Below are 17,939 nucleotides of genomic sequence, written 5' to 3'. Positions count from 1 at the left end.
TCCATCAGACGCTGGAAGGTCGCGGGAGCGCCGTGAAGACCAAAAGGTAAAACCGTAAATTGGTAAAGGCCGGAAGGGGTTGAAAAGGCCGGCTTTTCCTTGGCCTCGGGGTGGAGGGGTATCTGCCAATATCCCTTGGTTAAGTCCAGGGTGGATAAATAACGAGCCTTCCCTAATTTCTCTAGGATGTCATCCACCCTGGGAATGGGGTATGTGTCAAAAAGGGAAATCTCATTAAGTTTGCGAAAATCAATGCAAAATCTTATCGATCCGTCTGGTTTAGGAACCAACACTACGGGGGAATTCCAAGGACTATTAGAGGGTTCAATGACCCCTAAGGCTAACATTGCTTCGATTTCGGCTTCAATGATAGGCTTCCGGGCTTCGGGGATGCGATATGGACGAAGACGAACTACTTGTCCTAGGGGTGTGTTAATGTGATGGTATGTTAATGGGGTTTTTCCCGGTGTTTTGGAGAAAAATTGGGGATGTTGCTTGATTAGGGTGTCTAGTTGGTTTTTTTTTGTATCAGTTAGCTTTCTATTAATATTGGGTTTTTCTTCAGGAGGGGTTTCTTTTATAGGGCATAACTCTAGTTCTCGTTCTTGGGCATAAGAGACCAAACACCCAATATCCGTCTGGTCGGTAGTCTCTTCTGCCGATTTCCATTGTTTTAACAGATTTATGTGGTAAATTTGTGTTTTCTTTGGGTGGGTGCTTATCTCTAATAGATAAGTGACAGGGGAGACTGGTCTAATGACCCTATAGGGTCCTTGCCATTTAGCGATCAACTTATGGTCAGATGTAGGTCGCATAATAAGGACCTGTTCATTAGGGAGGAAGGAACGAACTTTGCTTCCCTTATCATAGTAGGACTTTTGCTGTTTTTGAGCCGTGACTAGGTGACTATGAACGTCTTCCCAGAGGGTTTGCAACTGCCCTCTGAGTTGATGGACATAATCCATCAAGGGTTTCCCTTCTTCCTGTTCTTCCTCCCAGGTCTCTGCAGCCATATCCAGAAGGCTGCAAGGTTGCCTCCCGAAAACCAATTCAAAGGGGCTATGCCCCATAGAGGACTGTTCGTGAGTCCGTATCGCATATAGAACCAAAGGAAGTTTCTGATCCCAGTTGCGACCGGATTCATCTACAGTTTTCCTCAACAGTGTCTTTATTGTGCGGTTATATCGTTCTACCAGTCCATCTGTCTGGGGGGGGTAGACCGAGGTTCGTAGCTGGGTAATCCCTAACAACTGGCATATCTGCTTCATGAGTTTTGACATAAAGGGCGTGCCTTGATCCGTCAATATTTCCTGGGGAAAACCTATACGGGAAAATACTGTTATCATGGCTTGGGCTATTGTTTTGGTGGTCATGCTGGCGAGGGGTATGGCTTCTGGGTATCTAGTTGCATAGTCCACTATGACTAATATGTAGGTATGACCTTTAGAAGAGGGGAGGAGGGGTCCTACCAGGTCCATGCCCACCCGTTTAAAAGGGATATCAATAATGGGTAAGGGGTATAATGGTGCTTTCCTGGGCATCCCTGGTTCAGTTAATTGGCATCTAGAACATTGGGAACAGTATCTGCGTATCTGAGCATATATTCCTGGCCAATAAAATTTCAGCATCAGGTATTCTTCTGTTTTCTCCCGACCAAAATGACCTCCCCCGGGTTGATTGTGAGCTAAAAACAGTACGTGATCTCTAAATGGGCCTGGAACAACTAATTGTTGTTTGGTTTCCCCTTTTCCTGTTTTAGTTATCCGGTATAGGAGGTGTTTTTTAATAAGAAAATAGGGACCCACCTCATTAGTAATCTCTGTTCTGGCCAAGTTCCAAGCATGGGCAAGGGTAGGATCTTCTCTCTGGCTCCTTGGAAAGGAGATGGGTCTGCTACTAATCTCTGCTATTAGTTTAGGAACCTCCTTCGTCTTTTGGGTTTCCTGATATCGTCTTTTCTCGTTTCGCGTAAGTTTCTTTCGGTATGGAGGTACTTCTATGGGGACATTGGAAAAAGGGGCTTCGGTCCACCAGTCGGGAGTCCCAGCGGGCCTACGAACTTGATCCAATAGGTCATAGAACCGACTATAATCAGTCCTGATAATACAGTCCTCGATTAATTGCTCCATAACCCCTATCGAAAGTATATCCCGAAAGGGCCCCCATTCTATCTTGACCGTGGTGAGGGGATAAGTTCCTTGGTCTCCATGTATACAACATATGGACACCCAGCGGTTGGTGACCGAAGTACCCAAAGGAATTATATCCTTCCTGATTACAGATTGTCCACATCCTGAATCAATTAGAGCCGAAATGACCTGCCCATTTATGGTGACCAGGTATCTAAATTTCTCATTCCCTTTTCCTGTACACAGAACTCTACGCCGTGTGACTCCAATTTCCATTGGTTCCGGTCCTTCGGATTTCCTGGGACATATTCTGGCAATATGGCCCCATTCACCACAGTGGAAACATTGTGGGGACTGCCTAGGGTGATGTTCTACGGGTGTAGGGAACCGCGTTTCCTCAGAAAAATACCTGGGAGTTGGTTTTAGGGGAGGAATGGGGTTTTTTTGGAAAGGTCTCGGGGTTACGGGTTTACTTTCCGTGGACCGATGGAAAGCACAAGCCAAATCAGTAGCCACCTCAGTGTTCATATTTGGATGTTGTCGGATCCAGTTCTTAGTACTAAGGGGTAGTGAATCCAAATACTGTTCTAAAGTAATTGTCTTAATGACATCCTCCCGAGTTGTCCCTATGGGTCCCAACCATTTTTGAGCTAGGTCTTTCACCTTAAAATAGAAGGACCGAGGGTCCTCGTTTGCACTCCATTTTATTTTTCTAAATCGTAAACGATAATATTCTGTATCATGCCCAACCCGCCCCAGGATACTTTTTTTTATCTCCTGATAGGAGGTCGTACCATCAGGATTGGCGGATTGGTAGGCAGTCTGTAGGAATCCCGTAAGCAAGGGGGCCACATACTGACCCCAGCGGTCCTCTGGCCATTGAGCAGATGAGGCTACCCTCTCAAAATTCGTGAAAAATGAGTCTGGTTATTCTCCTTCCTGGTATTTTTGGAGGACCGAACTGGGGACGTTTGGGTGTACCTTACTGGCCGCGATTGTATTGGTTAGGTTTTGTAACGCAGTCTCATGTACTAATTGATTATTGGCTATTATTGTAGCCTGACTTTTTAATGCCGATTGTAAGGCCTCCCGGTCCTCCTTGGCTTCTCGTTGGTGTGCTTCCCACACCAACTGCAGATGTCTTTGTCCTTCTGCAAGTTGCTTAATTATGTCCTCCAGGGATGGGGTTTCACTCATGATGAAACGCTCGTAAGCCCACCTGAGAAGTGATCCCACTTCTGACACCACTGTGGTAGGCTGTGTTACGAGCGGATCAAATAGAGTCAAAACAATGGGGTATTTTACTGTTTAGATTTTATTCTCTGTTTAGTCACAGGCTATTTATTTTAACGGTAGTGTCAAGGGTCTGAGTCTTTGGGATTCCTGTTTTTCCTTAAGGTCTTTCTTTTCTCCTAGGTTTTCCTTGCTTCCCCCGTCGCCCTTGGTCTCATGGAGGATGGACGTCTCTCTCTCGGACCCCAGTCGAAAAGAAACAGAAAAAGAAGCGGTAAGTACTTCTGGGGTACTGGATGGGGTACGGTGCTCGTGAGGGTTTAAGGCAACATGCGGGTAAGTTCGTGAAGGGGTGATCAGGGATGGGTTTTAGGGTTGCGGGGTCCAAACTGTGCCTATTTTCCCTTCTGGCCCCTTCCCTTGTCTCTTATTCACCCTCCCCATTCCTCCTCCCACTTCCCTGGTGCCTTTCCCCTTAACCGACTTTCCCCGTGACCGACTTTCCCCGTGACCCTCTCGTCCCTTGGAGGGACCGTACCTCGTCAAGCCACGACCCTCCTGGGTCGTGGCGGCTCTCTCGTTTCTCCCGAGTCTCTTCCGTTTCTAGCTCTCGCACTTCGGTGTTTCCTCCCTCTCCGGTCAGGATTTCCTTTCCGCTCGTCTCCTCTCCACCACACACGCCCGTCGCTCTCCACTCTTCTCTCTCTTGGTGCTCCGTCGCTCTCCTCTTTTCCGGGTCCGCCTCTTCTTTGAGTCCGCGAAACCGGAAGTCGTCGATGCTGTGACGACGTGGCGTCTCCCCGTTGCCAGGGGAACGCCGCGCCGTTTCCGTGAATTCAGCCGAAAGATGGCGGATACGAGGCGAGTGTGCCGGGTCCTCCGGGACCCATCTACATACTGGTTGGTGTCTCGTTTGCAAAGTTGTTCTAAGGAATGGCCATATTTAACTCTGTGTTACATGATGTGGACCATAATGACTATTTTGTATTCTAAACATAAACTAACTGTGCTTTAGACTGTGGGGAGCCAAAGCTGCCTTACTCATGTCAATTAATTAGGTTGAACCAATAATACAGTAGTGTATATTTTCTTGTAATACAGAAAAGTTTAGATGTAGGTAGCAGAGGGTACTTGTGAATAGGAATGAAGGATACCAAGCTTCATCCTAGACCACTACCATGAATACTTGTGCATTTGTTTTTAACCTATGCTTAAACATAATACATGTTGTAATACATCTTTGAGGCGGACACAAGCTATAACCTGTTCAGTACAGATCTGAAATTCTATCTCCTTAGGATCACTTTTGTCCTCAATGACATCCCTCTTCTTTTCCAAGTTCTTTCTTTTTGTCTCTGCCACGGTTATCCTGGAGAGGAAGTCCTCTGGCCACTATGGTTAAAATAGCAGCCTCTATGGGCTCAATCCACTAATGCCTTCTTGCACGTGTGCACACTGGTTGAAAAATATGCATGCTAAATTGCTCAAATTATATACAGAATCAGGATAAGTCGAATTTTTAATTCATAAAGTGTACTTATGATATAAGATAATGTGGTAGATTTTCTACTGTTGAAGGTTTAGATTCATGGAGGAAAGAAGAGGTTCATCAAGGTAGGGTAAAAAATGCAGGGATCACCTGCAAATTGGTAAGTGTGGGTATTTGCGATTATTTACCAACGACTATTCCAATCTAAAGTTACTTGCAGTTGTGTTTCCACAGCTGTAACATGTATGGAACACTAGCAAATGTCATGCAGGTTAAGGGAAGGTATTTTTCCCGACAGCTGCAAATATTTTGATGTGGGGAAAACAGTTACATACACTTGCTCAAGTAGATTTTACACCTCCAGTAAAATATTCACAAATAAATAAATCCAGCCGAAGTACTTGAGGAAATCTACCACATTTGTACCGGGAAAGCTCCTGAGAATGTTTGTGAAGCTACAAATAAGTTGTTTATCTAAATGTAGTCTGAATTGGGCTCTGTTGTGTTTTAACTATGTAGGGGATTTACAGTGGTTATTAGAACATGTTTTTTTCTTTAGTTCCACCATTGCCTCCTTCCTGGTCTCTGTTGGGCTTTTGACCGCACGCATGTGTTAAAGAAACCTGCTTTAACTCTAGCCATCTTTTATTGCTTAGAGCTAGGATCAGTTTTATGGAGGTGGAAGGCTGCTTCTGTTGTTGGCAGAAACACGTGTTATTATGGTGGGGAAGGCACTAATAGGCAGTGATACAATAAGGGTAGATGTGTTGCTTTTTCCTCATCTTCCTATTTGGGCTTTTTTTTATAATTGGGTACTATTTTATGGGGTGGTTATTTGGGATGATTTATGGATGTACTAGTTGGGTAAAGGCTCTAATGCAAGATCCTTCTTTTTATTATTGGGACTGTATAAGGCTTGGGAAAATGTTGTCAGTCTGAAAGTGAGCTATGACTGAAGTCCTATAAAACCCAAACAATCTAACCTACAGAGTTAAACTGGTTTCTGTATGGTTCACTCTTGGTAGCTTGATCTAAGGAGCAAGGCATCCCCATATAATGTTTATATGGTATGTGCACAACAGCCAGTCAAATAACCATATAGTTCAGCTAAATAACCTAAAGACAAAAACAAATTAGTGAAAAAAGTACAAGTGTATAAAATATGATTACTAACACACTTCTTCTCTTCAAGCTTCTACCTCTATTAATATTTCTGCCATACCCCTTTCAAGTAGATTCTGAGTTAGACAGAATGACCGAGTGCATGTACTGAAGAGGCATGGTGTGAAAATGAAAGGTTACACATAAGAGGTATCTCACAATCGTAAGCCATGGATAATAGAGTAACCACCAAGGGTAGATATATCTCACAAGTTCAGACACTTGAGTTACCATTCTGGTCACAGAAACCACACAGGTTCAGGCTGCAGTGATGAACAGAGTGCCATAACAATCTATATAAACGTAGATTACAAAATACTTCCACACAAGATAAAAGGTAAGCAGTAAATGTGCCCTTCTGAGCATGAATTCTGAAAGAACACATATTCTAAACAGATTATGAAAATGCAATAACTGTTCCAAACACATGCCAATGTATCATAGTTACATGCCTGCATTGCCACCAGAATGCCAAGGGCGCACACAATATGCCCACCACAAAAATCTCAGGGAAGCACGATATCTCAGAGCTACAAACCACTCACGGTGGCCATCAAAATGCAGAGGATGACCGCAGTATACCAAGAATATCCACGTTATGGCAAGGCTGCCATTATGTGCAGAATGATCATTAGTACTTCTAGAATGGTCATTATGGTCTCCTCTGTCAGCTTCCTATGAAAAAAAGTATCACCGTACGTTGTCAAATTTGACTGCTGGTCGGGAGTCTGCTGGGGTCTGTCAAAAGGCAGAAAGTTCCATCCTGCAGTTTACTGCACCCTGAGTCAGTGTAATGGACGTAACTACTGCATACATTACACACACAAAGAAGCAACTGATTCCATTTTACTTTTGCAAATTATCCAGAGTCTGTGCATGTGTGCATAACGTGTTTCAGACAAGATACTTAAAATGGTCCCTCTTATGTATGTTTTACATACTTAGGGCCTCATTTTGAGTTTGGCGGGCGGTGTAGGCCGCCCGCCAAACACATTCGGATGGAAAACCACCACTCCAGTTTTCCGCCCACTGGCCCAATTATAAGCTTTCTGCTAGCCCAGCTAAATACTCACCACAACACTGACGCCGGCTCGTAATCGATCCGGCGGCAATGTTGCAGTGCGTTGGGTACGATAGCACCCATTGCGCTTTTCACTGCCTGTATTTCAGTCAGTGAAAAGCACAACGGGGCTGTCCTTGGACCCCACCCCTGCACTGCCCATGCCAAGTGCATGGGGCCCCCGGCACCCCATCACCGCCAGCCTTTGCATGGCAGTAGGACCGCCTTGCAGAAGCCGGCAGAGAGGGAACTCGTAATCCCCACGGCAGTGCTGCTTGCAGCGCTGCCCTGGCGGATTAAGACTGCCGCCACTGCCAGGCTGTCGACTGACGGCATCCTGGCGGTCGGACCGTGGCAGCTCTGCCACGGTTGTAATGTGGAGGCTGGACCGCTGCTTTGGTTGCGGTCCGACCTCCGCAGCAGCCCTGGCGATCTCATAATGAGGGGCTCAGTGTTTCATATGTAACAATTACACAACAAAAGTTAAATGAAGCAAAGAGAAAGAAGTACAACACTATTTGTTAAGCAGATACATTAAATTGTAAGAATATTTAAATACCTTGGGAAGCCTGATTTCCTTTATCACATACTTGTAGCTGCTGCTTTTATGCTGCACCAAAAGCGCTCTTCCAAACGAGCCCTCTCCAATAGCCGTCAGGATTGTGTATTCTTCCATGTTTGTAAACTAGCACATATTTGTAAACATCTTTATTCGCTCTAGGTCACCACTTATAATAAACCTGCAAAATCAGATTTCAGCAAATATGATATATTTTCCATGAAATTACAAAAAAGCTATTTTAGCAACAACAACAAAAACAGAATTGACAAACTCAGTATGTGTTTGTGTGGTAGCACAAAGATGTGTTTAATGCTCAGTTTTACCGACATGTGTGAAGGTAGAGGGGTAGGGCTCTTTCTAGAGTATGATAAGTGTTTGGTGAAGATGGGACACTTGCTAGGAGTGTACTGGTCCGGGCGTTTGTGTGCCCCTGATGAACTAGCAGCATGAATATGGTGGAAGCAGGCACTCTCTCAAGGCAGGCCCAGTCTGAGAAACTGCAGAATAGCAACGTATGACTGATGATTTAGGGGGAAGGAGATGTATGGCTAAAGCAGCCCTTCAACCTCAGCACCTAACAGCCCAATCTTCTTCACTTTCTGTTGTCGGACCCTGATTATTTCTGAAGGTCCAAGGTAGCATGCAGGGATAGAACTCATCCAATGAAAGCATCCCTCTGGCAAGATCCTGTTATGTCTACTGCCAGCTTCCAGCACTGTTTCGAGCAAATGTTTTAGATGCCTTCTGAGACCTCAGAACTATGACCATCTTCTCTCAATGCTGACTTCGGAACCCAATCATGAACTCAGCTATGACCTAAGAGACTGTGACCCGGGGTACACTGGAAAGACTCCGGAGACGTCTCTCTAATTGGCAACATCACATCACAATATTATGAGAGGTCAAAATCTGTTATGGATAGCATAGCCGCATGGAGGAGATAAATGAAGAATACCAAGAACTGCCAACTCAAACACTCTTAGTGGCCTTCCATACTGAGTAACATTCTTGTAAGTGAAACATCAGTGCTCGCAGCTCGCATATGAAGTTTATTATGTCACAATAACAACCCTATATGCCCACAGGGACCAGGGTCAATATTAGCTAAATGAATAGAGTACACTGTATGTCTCTTTTTAAACCAGCAGGTCCACCTCTAACATTCATTTAGGGAGACCACTAATTAATGTATGTTTTCAACAAACCAGTGGTAGTTCTCACTTGGATTGCTTATACACAAACATATACTGAGAATGAGAAGGTTTCTTCTTGCAGTTACATACATTCTCTCCTGCAATATATATGCAAACGACAGTACAACTAATAAAGTACAGACGATGCAGTGCTTTGGAGGGCGGGCTTGTCTACAAAGCGGACAAAATGGGAGCCTGCACGGAATGCCACTCTCCGGAAAGACGGAAGCCTGGAGGGGAATGGGGTGGAAGGGGGGAGGTGGGGAGGTGGGGCCTTGAAAGTCAACAAAAATCAGGGTGCAGCAAGGCTAGTTTAAAGGGGGCCACAGAATGCAAGCAACAAACAGCCGGACTGAAAGCGTTGAGAATAAAGTGCCAGGAGAATATTGCTTGCTGGGAGCGGTAGCTCAAAACCCCCCAGGAGTCAACAACATCTCTTTCCAACACCAAATTGCCCACTGCGCCGGCAGCCCCGGGTGAAGAAACCGCATCAGGGATTGAATCAGAGGGATCGTTCAAACAAGGATCGCAGTCTGGAGCAGCTGGTGCCGTAGCAAAGGAGTGAATCCGGTCCATAGCAAGCTCGCATCAGGTCAATCATGTGAGCCTCGACGTTGAGGCAGGAGCGGTTCCAGCAAGCCCGATCGTTGTTGGACAGAAGGTGCACAGAGCAGTTGCTGGTTCATTGCAGGTCCGGAATACAGGGAAATGCAGGTGGGGAAGAAGCAAGGACAATGGATTAGGATAAAGGCAATTTCCTGTGTATTGGGTCAGGCACAAATGCACCAGATTCCTTGCTCAAGGATCCCAGTCAAGGGGCGCGTGCAGCCAGAACAGCAGCGCCACTAAAGACCTGGGGGCCCGGCGGCAGGGTGCAAAGAAGAACATCAACACAGCACAAAAGGAAGGCAGCAGCCCAAATTAGATCAGCTGGAAGCATGGTGTGGACTGCGCACCGAGCTCAGCGACAAAGCACCGAACCAGGACATTGGAGGGGAGGGCGTAGCAAGGTTTGCATCAGATACGGCAGCAAATCTGGAGTTCGCCGACAGACAGGTGCCGACTTGGGAAGATGAGACGCGTGTGTGGCGTGAAGAGCTGGGGTCGTAAAGGGGGGGAACAAACAATGGCACCATCACTAATTTGGGAATCCAGGATGGGGTGGTTAATGTAAAGCAGTATGAAGGGGCAGGTCTGGTAGGTTTCCCAACTCCAACACAGCTCTAGCAAGGGCCTTCCTAGTTCAGGGTGGGTTCCTGACAGCATCACCCCTCCATGCCACCATTTGCTGCCACCCCTTTGTGGTCTTGGCCAAACCAACAAGCTGCGGTCCCCGCAGGCTACCCAGCCTTCCCATCACCCAATCAAGCCCCTTGACAAGCCCCAGTAGGTTGGGGGGAACAAGGGGACAAAGTTCTGAATGGGCAAGACAAAGAAGGACAAAGTGTAGGATCAGCCAAGGATGCCGGTGGGCACACACAACGAACAAATAATCTCACAAATGGACTGGAGAATGAAAAGGGCAACCCCCCTGGAGAGGGAAAACAGGGCCGGGGGTCAGCCTGCAGAGGGCAGAATCACAGCAGAAAAGGGTCTGGATCCCACAAAGGCATGAACAGGAGGCGGAGCACAGAAGTGGGGAGGACATCAAGCCGGCAAGTGAATCCATCAGGCTATCACCCAGCGACCTCCCCCAACCCCTTGATGACATGAGAGACAGGTTTGGCCAGCATGATCCTGCTGACCGTGAAGGAACAAATTTGGCGCAAAGAATTTATCAATATCTTTTCACCGCTGGAGGTCAGACAAGCAGGCCTAGATTTAACTGCACAGGATAAAAATGATGAAGACAGAAGGGACAAGCGCAAGCCTAGGGTAGGCAGGGTAAACCTAAGCCCCCCACATGCTGGAAGTCTGACAGGGGTGACTGCAAGTGGGGGAAATCTTGCAAATTCTGGCATAGCTGCAGCAACTGTGGAGGCCCCACCAGGCAATCAAGTGCAGAAAGGTGAAGGGGAACACTAACGGAAAGGAACACAATAAAAGGAATTAGAGATAAAGAAGTGAAGGGGGAAATCCAGGTCAGCAAGCACCCCTTCCAACCCACATCAAACTGGGTCGGCTAATAAACAGTTTGGGTTCATATCTGAAGGAGAAAGACACACAGCTACTAATTGCAGGCTTTAGAGATGGCTTCTACATCCCCTATGAAGGCCTCGGGAATTCTGCTTGTGCAAAAATCTAAAGTCTGTGAGAGACAATTCAATAGCGGCCAGGCAAAAGGTAGCAATGAAGATCGCATTGGGCAGGGTAGCAGACCCCTATCCACAACCTCCAATGGCCACATTCTTGGTATCACCGCTCGGGTGGTCCCCAAAAGGGAAGAAGGAAAATTCTGGCTGATTCACCACCTACCACATCCATCAGGCGAATCAGTTAAGGATGGGTTTAGAGTAAGACAGTTGCTCTGTGTCATGTGCAACAGTGGATGATGCGTTAAGACTGCATCAGGACGGCAGGTAAAGGAACCTTACTGGGCAAAAGGGACATAGAATCCGCCTTTCTCCTGTTACCGGTTCACCCAAACAGCTACCACCTACAGGGCTGGACGGTATTCGGCACGGCCTTGTCCGCGGCCCACTGACCAGCCTCCTGGGTGCAGAGCGGGATGACAAAAAACATGACCCTCCTGGAATTTTTTCCCATATGGGGGAGAGGCTCACAAATATACAGGTCACACTGTGGTTGGACAACCAAGGGATGTTACAGGCTGTGAACTTAGGCAAGGCTTATTGCCTTGCAGGTGTGTGCCTATTATGTCACTTAGTGAAATGTCAACTGAAAGGCAACATTGCGGTGAGGGCAAGGCACATTTCAGAATGTGATGACTGATGCTCTGTTGCGATTTCAGTGGAGGCGTTTCAAGGAGCTGGCACCGCAGGTGGATCTCATCCGCACCCCGGTACCAGAATCACTGCGGGAGCTGCCAAACCCAAGATGACACTACTGGTGGACAATGCCTTGACTGACAAGACAGTGTGTCAGGGTGGGAGTCAGTCTGTGAGGAGGATGTGCAAAGCTTTATTGATTGGGCTTTTAGAACAGGCAAGATTTAGACATGGGCACAAGCTCACCTCACCGCAGTTGCTTACTACACGAAACTAGCATCAGGGTTGGACCCCACCACATCATTATATTGCAGGGTGGCTTTGAAGGGATGGGGCAGGTTAAAACCGGGGCAACAGGATAAGCGCATTCCCCTTGATTTTGAGGTGTTGGTGCGAGTAGTGGTAGCACTAGCAGTAATCTGCAGCAACAGCCACATACTCTTGTTCAAAGCAACCTTTACGCTGGCATTTTTTGGCATCTATTGTATAAGCAAGATAGTTGCCCCCTCAAAAACTGACCCTGGGACTCAATGCATATGAGGGAGCGACCTTCAACTGGGCAGCAGTCACATGATTTTACACCTGCGCAGGTCCAAGATGGATCAGGCTAGCAAGGGGACATATTCCAGGCTGAATTGCACAGCGGCAGTGGAGTGCTTCCCAGTATGCTGCATGAGGGTGTATGCATGGGCAGGATTGCCCAAAGGCTCCTATCTATTGCTTGATACAACAATGTGAACCCTGTTTATGGTTTGAAAAAACAATAAAAAGAATTGTTTAAAAAAAAAAAAAACATTAAAAAGGATTGCCCAAAGGGTCCCCCATTTTCTTCCACAGGGACGGGTCATATCTCAGCAAGTTTCAGTTGACAGCCATCCTAAAAATGGCCTTAGCCAAGTCGGGTTTCCCTCCAAGCAGATTCGGATCACGGTCTTTTTTAATTGGCACTGCCACAACAGCAGCAGAAAAAGGGCTGGGGGAGACCATGTCAAAAAGATAGGGTAGTGGTTGTTAGACACCTACAAACGCTACATCAGGCTCACAGGCCCCTAAAGTCATGTTGTTTACTCTAAACCATGGCAAGCGCAGGGTCTGGCTGATGGGACACTCCTACATCATGCAGGCACAGCAATGGGCAGCGCCGTGGCAGGACTATGGTGGAATCTGGTTAAGTAATACAGAGGTGACCTGGCTGGGTCAGCCAGGCATGAGGTGCGCTCAACTAATTCCCAATGTGGAGCGTGCCCTTCTGCATGAAAGACAGACTGATGTGTTGGTGGTTCACCTGTGAGGCAATGACCTGTCAGCCCTAGGTTGCAAGGACCTCTTGTCAGCCTTAGTCTCAGGTTTGACGGCAATACTGTGTCTACTGCGCCTGAGTGATGTGCTATGGTCAGAGATCATAACTAGACCGCACTGCGGGGGGCACACAAGAAGGGAGCTGTGGAAAGGTCCAGACGGAAGATGAACATATCTATATCCAAAATTTGTAAGGCCAGTTCCTGGGGTTAGGCCCGGCACGATTTCACTAACCTCTGCATGGATTTGTTCCTGCTAAACCTCGTAGGTGCCCTAGAGCTATATGGTTTTTCCTAGCTCAAGTGGGGGAGCTACTTGAGGTCGGGAAACCACAGGCAGCCTGGTGGAGAGAAACTCGGTTTGACCTGAAGCACAAAACCCTAAAAGAGAAGCCTGCTCCAATAGGGTCCTTGGGATGCCTTACGGCAGGGACAAAGGGGGAGCAGACAAGGTCCTTGGGATGTTGCATGGTAGGGAAAGTGGAGACCAGGAACAAAGGGGCCACAAATAAGCGTCAGATGGTGGCCATTGCACTTGCGGCCCGGGAGGTCATTGGGACCAACCATTTGTAGCAAGGGGGGAGGAGCCAAGTAGCCGCTGAACGCTGTAGCGCACAATAATGGCGAACATAAAGGAGACAGTTCTTGAACAGCACCAAGAGCAGTTGGATAGACTGAAGAAATATACTAGATGTTCATGAATTTGGGGGGTGCAAAGGGCAGTTGATGACCATGATATGTTATGTTATTGCACCATCTTATACCTCTCAGAACGTGATAATAAACTGCGGTCAACTATATTCCCAAAAAAAAAAAAAAGTAATCATGTGGTTTATGAGCGAAAGAGGAACAGGGAGGAGATGGGGTAATGACAAGGTTGCTGGATGGGTAGGAGTCATTTGCCTGAATGGAAGGGGTTTACAGGGAAGGTCGGCTTGCAAAGCAGACCAAATGGGGGCCCGCATGCACCGCCTGCCTCAGGCAAGACAGAAGCCCGGGGTGGGGAAGCCCACAAAAATGGTGCGCACGGATTGGTGGGTGTCTTTTGAACCCCCCAATCGGGTGCAGCGGAGCTAATTTAAAGGGGGCCACGGAAAGCAAACAACAAACAGCCAGCCCAAGAGAGTTGCCTACCCACTCACACCGAAAGAGCAGGGTGTTGCAGCTTCTGGACAATCAGGTAGAGCATTAGGGTGGACCTGGCGGAGAGAAACTCTGTTTGGCCTGAAGCACAAAAGCCTAAAGAAGTGGCCTGCTCCAACAGGGTCCTTGTGATGCCTTACAGCAGTGACAAAAAGGGAGCAGGCAAGGTCCTTGGGATGCCGGATGGCAGGGACAGTGGAGACCAGGCACAAAAGGGCAGCAGTGGGCGGCCACAGCACTTGCGGCCCGGGAAGTCAAAGGGAACACCAATCGGTAGCAAGGGGGAGCCAAGTGGCCGCTGAATGCTGTAGCACATAATGAAGGCCAACATGAACCAGGCAGTTCTTGAACAGCACAAAGAGCAGTGGATGGACAGACGAAATATACTAGATGTTCAGGAATTTGGGGGATGCAGTTGATGCTCATGAACCGCGATGTTATTTTCCCATGTAATACCTCTCGGGAAGTGGTAATAAACTGCAGCCAATGATATACCCTCCCCCCCAAAAAAGTCTCCCTCTGGTTTATGAGCAAAAGAGAAACAGGGAGGAGATGGGGGGGAATGACAAGGTCACTGGACAGGCAGGAGTCATTTGCTGGAATGGGAGGGGTTAAATGAGTGCAAAACAACATAGAGTATATATATACAGGGAGTGCAGAATTATTAGGCAAGTTGTATTTTTGAGGATTAATTTTATTATTGAACAACAACCATGTTCTCAATGAACCCAAAAAACTCATAAATATCAAAGCTGAATATTTTTGGAAGTAGTTTTTAGTTTGTTTTTAGTTTTAGCTATGTTAGGGGGATATCTGTGTGTGCAGGTGACTATTACTGTGCATAATTATTAGGCAACTTAACAAAAAACAAATATATACCCATTTCAATTATTTATTATTACCAGTGAAACCAATATAACATCTCAACATTCACAAATATACATTTCTGACATTCAAAAACAAAACAAAAACAAATCAGTGACCAATATAGCCACCTTTCTTTGCAAGGACACTCAAAAGCCTGCCATCCATGGATTCTGTCAGTGTTTTGATCTGTTCACCATCAACATTGCGTGCAGCAGCAACCACAGCCTCCCAGACACTGTTCAGAGAGGTGTACTGTTTTCCCTCCTTGTAAATCTCACATTTGATGATGGACCACAGGTTCTCAATGGGGTTCAGATCAGGTGAACAAGGAGGCCATGTCATTAGATTTCCTTCTTTTATACCCTTTCTTGCCAGCCACGCTGTGGAGTACTTGGACGTGTGTGATGGAGCATTGTCCTGCATGAAAATCATGTTTTTCTTGAAGGATGGAGACTTCTTCCTGTACCACTGCTTGAAGAAGGTGTCTTCCAGGAACTGGCAGTAGGACTGGGAGTTGAGCTTGACTCTATCCTCAACCCGAAAAGGCCCCACAAGCTCATCTTTGATGATACCAGCCCAAACCAGTACTCCACCTCCACCTTGCTGGCGTCTGAGTCGGACTGGAGCTCTCTGCCCTTTACCAATCCAGCCACGGGCCCATCCATCTGGCCCATCAAGACACACTCTCATTTCAACAGTCCATAAAACCTTAGAAAAATCAGTCTTGAGATATTTCTTGGCCCAGTCTTGACGTTTCAGCTTGTGTGTCTTGTTCAGTGGTGGTCATCTTTCAGCCTTTCTTACCTTGGCCATGTCTCTGAGTATTGCACACCTTGTGCTTTTGGGCACTCCAGTGATGTTGCAGCTCTGAAATATGGCCAAACTGGTGGCAAGTGGCATCGTGGCAGCTGCACGCTTGACTTTTCTCAGTTCATGTGCAGTTATTTTGCGCCTTGGTTTTTCCACACGCTTCTTGCGACCCTGTTGACTATTTTGAATGAAACGCTTGATTGTTCGATGATCACGCTTCAGAAGCTTTGCAATTTTAAGAGTGCTGCATCCCTCTGCAAGATATCTCTCTATTTTTGACTTTTCTGAGCCTGTCAAGTCCTTCTTTTGACCCATTTTGCCAAAGGAAAGGAAGTTGCCTAATAATTATGCACACCTGATATAGGGTGTTGATGTCATTAGACCACACCCCTTCTCATTACAGAGATGCACATCACCTAATATGCTTAATTGGTAGTAGGTTTTCGAGCCTATACAGCTTGGAGTAAGACAACATGCATGAAGAGGATGATGTGGTCAAAATACTCATTTGCCTAATAATTCTGCACTCCCTGTATATATATATAGACATATATATATATATATATATATATAAAAAAGACACCATAGAAACTCCCTGGCTCATCAACAAGTTTCTTGTTATGCATGTGCATACAATGCAGCACAATGTGGATTACAAATAATCAAAGAACACAGATACATTTTGACCCCTTCTGAGTGTAAGGGTCTCCTCAGGACCATGTTGTTTGGCTCAATATCTGCGTGTATGGGGAGACATAAACACAGATAGTTCATCAGTCTGAGATGACCATACCCAAATATTAAACACAGTTCTAGTTGTCAAGGGTACATGCTTTCATAACTCACCACAAATGAGTACAAAACGTAGAGTGCCAACAGAAACAATGCCATGCAGCCACACCTGTAAGATGTCTACGTCAATCTCAACCTCCTTTGAAGTAAGAATACACCACATTAAGTACCTGCTGAATCAAAGGAGTTCACCAGTAACCATACTTAGACCGAGTTACACCCTGATCGTTGTAAAACCGCTGGGTGGTATCTACATGGGGCTAAAATGAACATAGGTTACATGTAACTTGATCATGTAACACTATTCAGCCTCTATCTGGGTTAGACATGCCGTTTATCACATCATGCAACTGCCACATATATCTGTCAAGGTAAATAATGGAAGTCCACCTTAGACTAGTATGAGTTGGCTCCAAGTGTGTACATACAACAACTCATTATGCCTGCTGATCTTTGAGTCGTGTCACCATATACGAATTAAAAGACCAACGTGTGGTGTCCAACAGAGTATCTATCACTTGCACATATGTGAGCATGCAAACGTCAGGTGAGCACCTCCATCATTTCTCAGTGTGTGTCAGTAAATAAATTAGTGTCAATACATTGGCATCAAACCAGCACACCAAGCTATATTGTCAGTAATGAGTATCCCATCAATGGCACAGGATAACGTAAACATATAAGATCTCAAATCATTATTTCCATCCATCAAACAAGGTCCCTTTTGCCAGTCGTAAAAAGGACCACTGTGAACAGTCCAATCTCTGCCATGAATTACATATCAGAGATACCAGAATATGTCAATGTATTCTTAATTGGAAAAGTTGAAACTGTTAACACTCAAGGCAGAAAATCCCCCAGGGTCAATGCTGTAGTACTGAGAGTCGCCTCAACTCATTCACATAATTGAGTCCAGTCCTCATACTTTAAATCATTGACAGCATTTGCCCTTCTCCAAGGGGTCGCACAGTCCTGATCTACAGCCCATCCATCCTTGGGCCTTGCAACACTGGAACTTGGCTGGTAGTCCTAAGAGAGAAGGCTCTCTAAGGACCATATCTATTACTACTGTCACAAGTACAGTGGCACCTTGGCTCACTGGAGTTATGGACCAAGAATCCCCAAATGATGGTTGTATTTTACTGTTCAGCTGGGGGAGGAGGAGTAGGGAACGGTCCTCTCTCCTTTCAGTCTCACAGTCATGGCGAAGGGCTGCAAGGCTCGGAGTTCCTTCTCTTGGCTTTGTAGTTATTATCGTGGGTGTGAGGCCAAGTAGAGGGGGCTCTCTCCCTTGGACCTGGCAGTCATGGTCAA

At 46.3% G+C, this 17,939-nt stretch overlaps 1 protein-coding gene across 3 annotated transcripts in view; it reads right to left on the bottom strand.

Annotated features, from left to right (window-relative positions):
• The window catches only part of LOC138250505 (serine/threonine-protein kinase Nek3-like), a 207,677-nt gene that overhangs the window by 141,699 nt on the left and 48,039 nt on the right, over positions 1 to 17,939 (bottom strand). For all 3 annotated transcript variants that reach the window (XM_069205449.1, XM_069205448.1, XM_069205450.1), the window contains exon 2: positions 7,632 to 7,812. In XM_069205449.1, coding sequence (XP_069061550.1) covers positions 7,632 to 7,748 — 117 coding nt within the window. In that variant the 5' untranslated portion in view covers positions 7,749 to 7,812. The remainder of the gene's footprint in view (positions 1 to 7,631; positions 7,813 to 17,939) is intronic.

This window comes from Pleurodeles waltl, chromosome 8 (genome assembly GCF_031143425.1).
Source record: "Pleurodeles waltl isolate 20211129_DDA chromosome 8, aPleWal1.hap1.20221129, whole genome shotgun sequence".
Taxonomy (NCBI): domain Eukaryota; kingdom Metazoa; phylum Chordata; class Amphibia; order Caudata; family Salamandridae; genus Pleurodeles; species Pleurodeles waltl.
The sequence above is the reverse complement of the archived record's forward strand: the minus strand, read 5'-3'. Positions and strand labels throughout refer to the sequence as shown.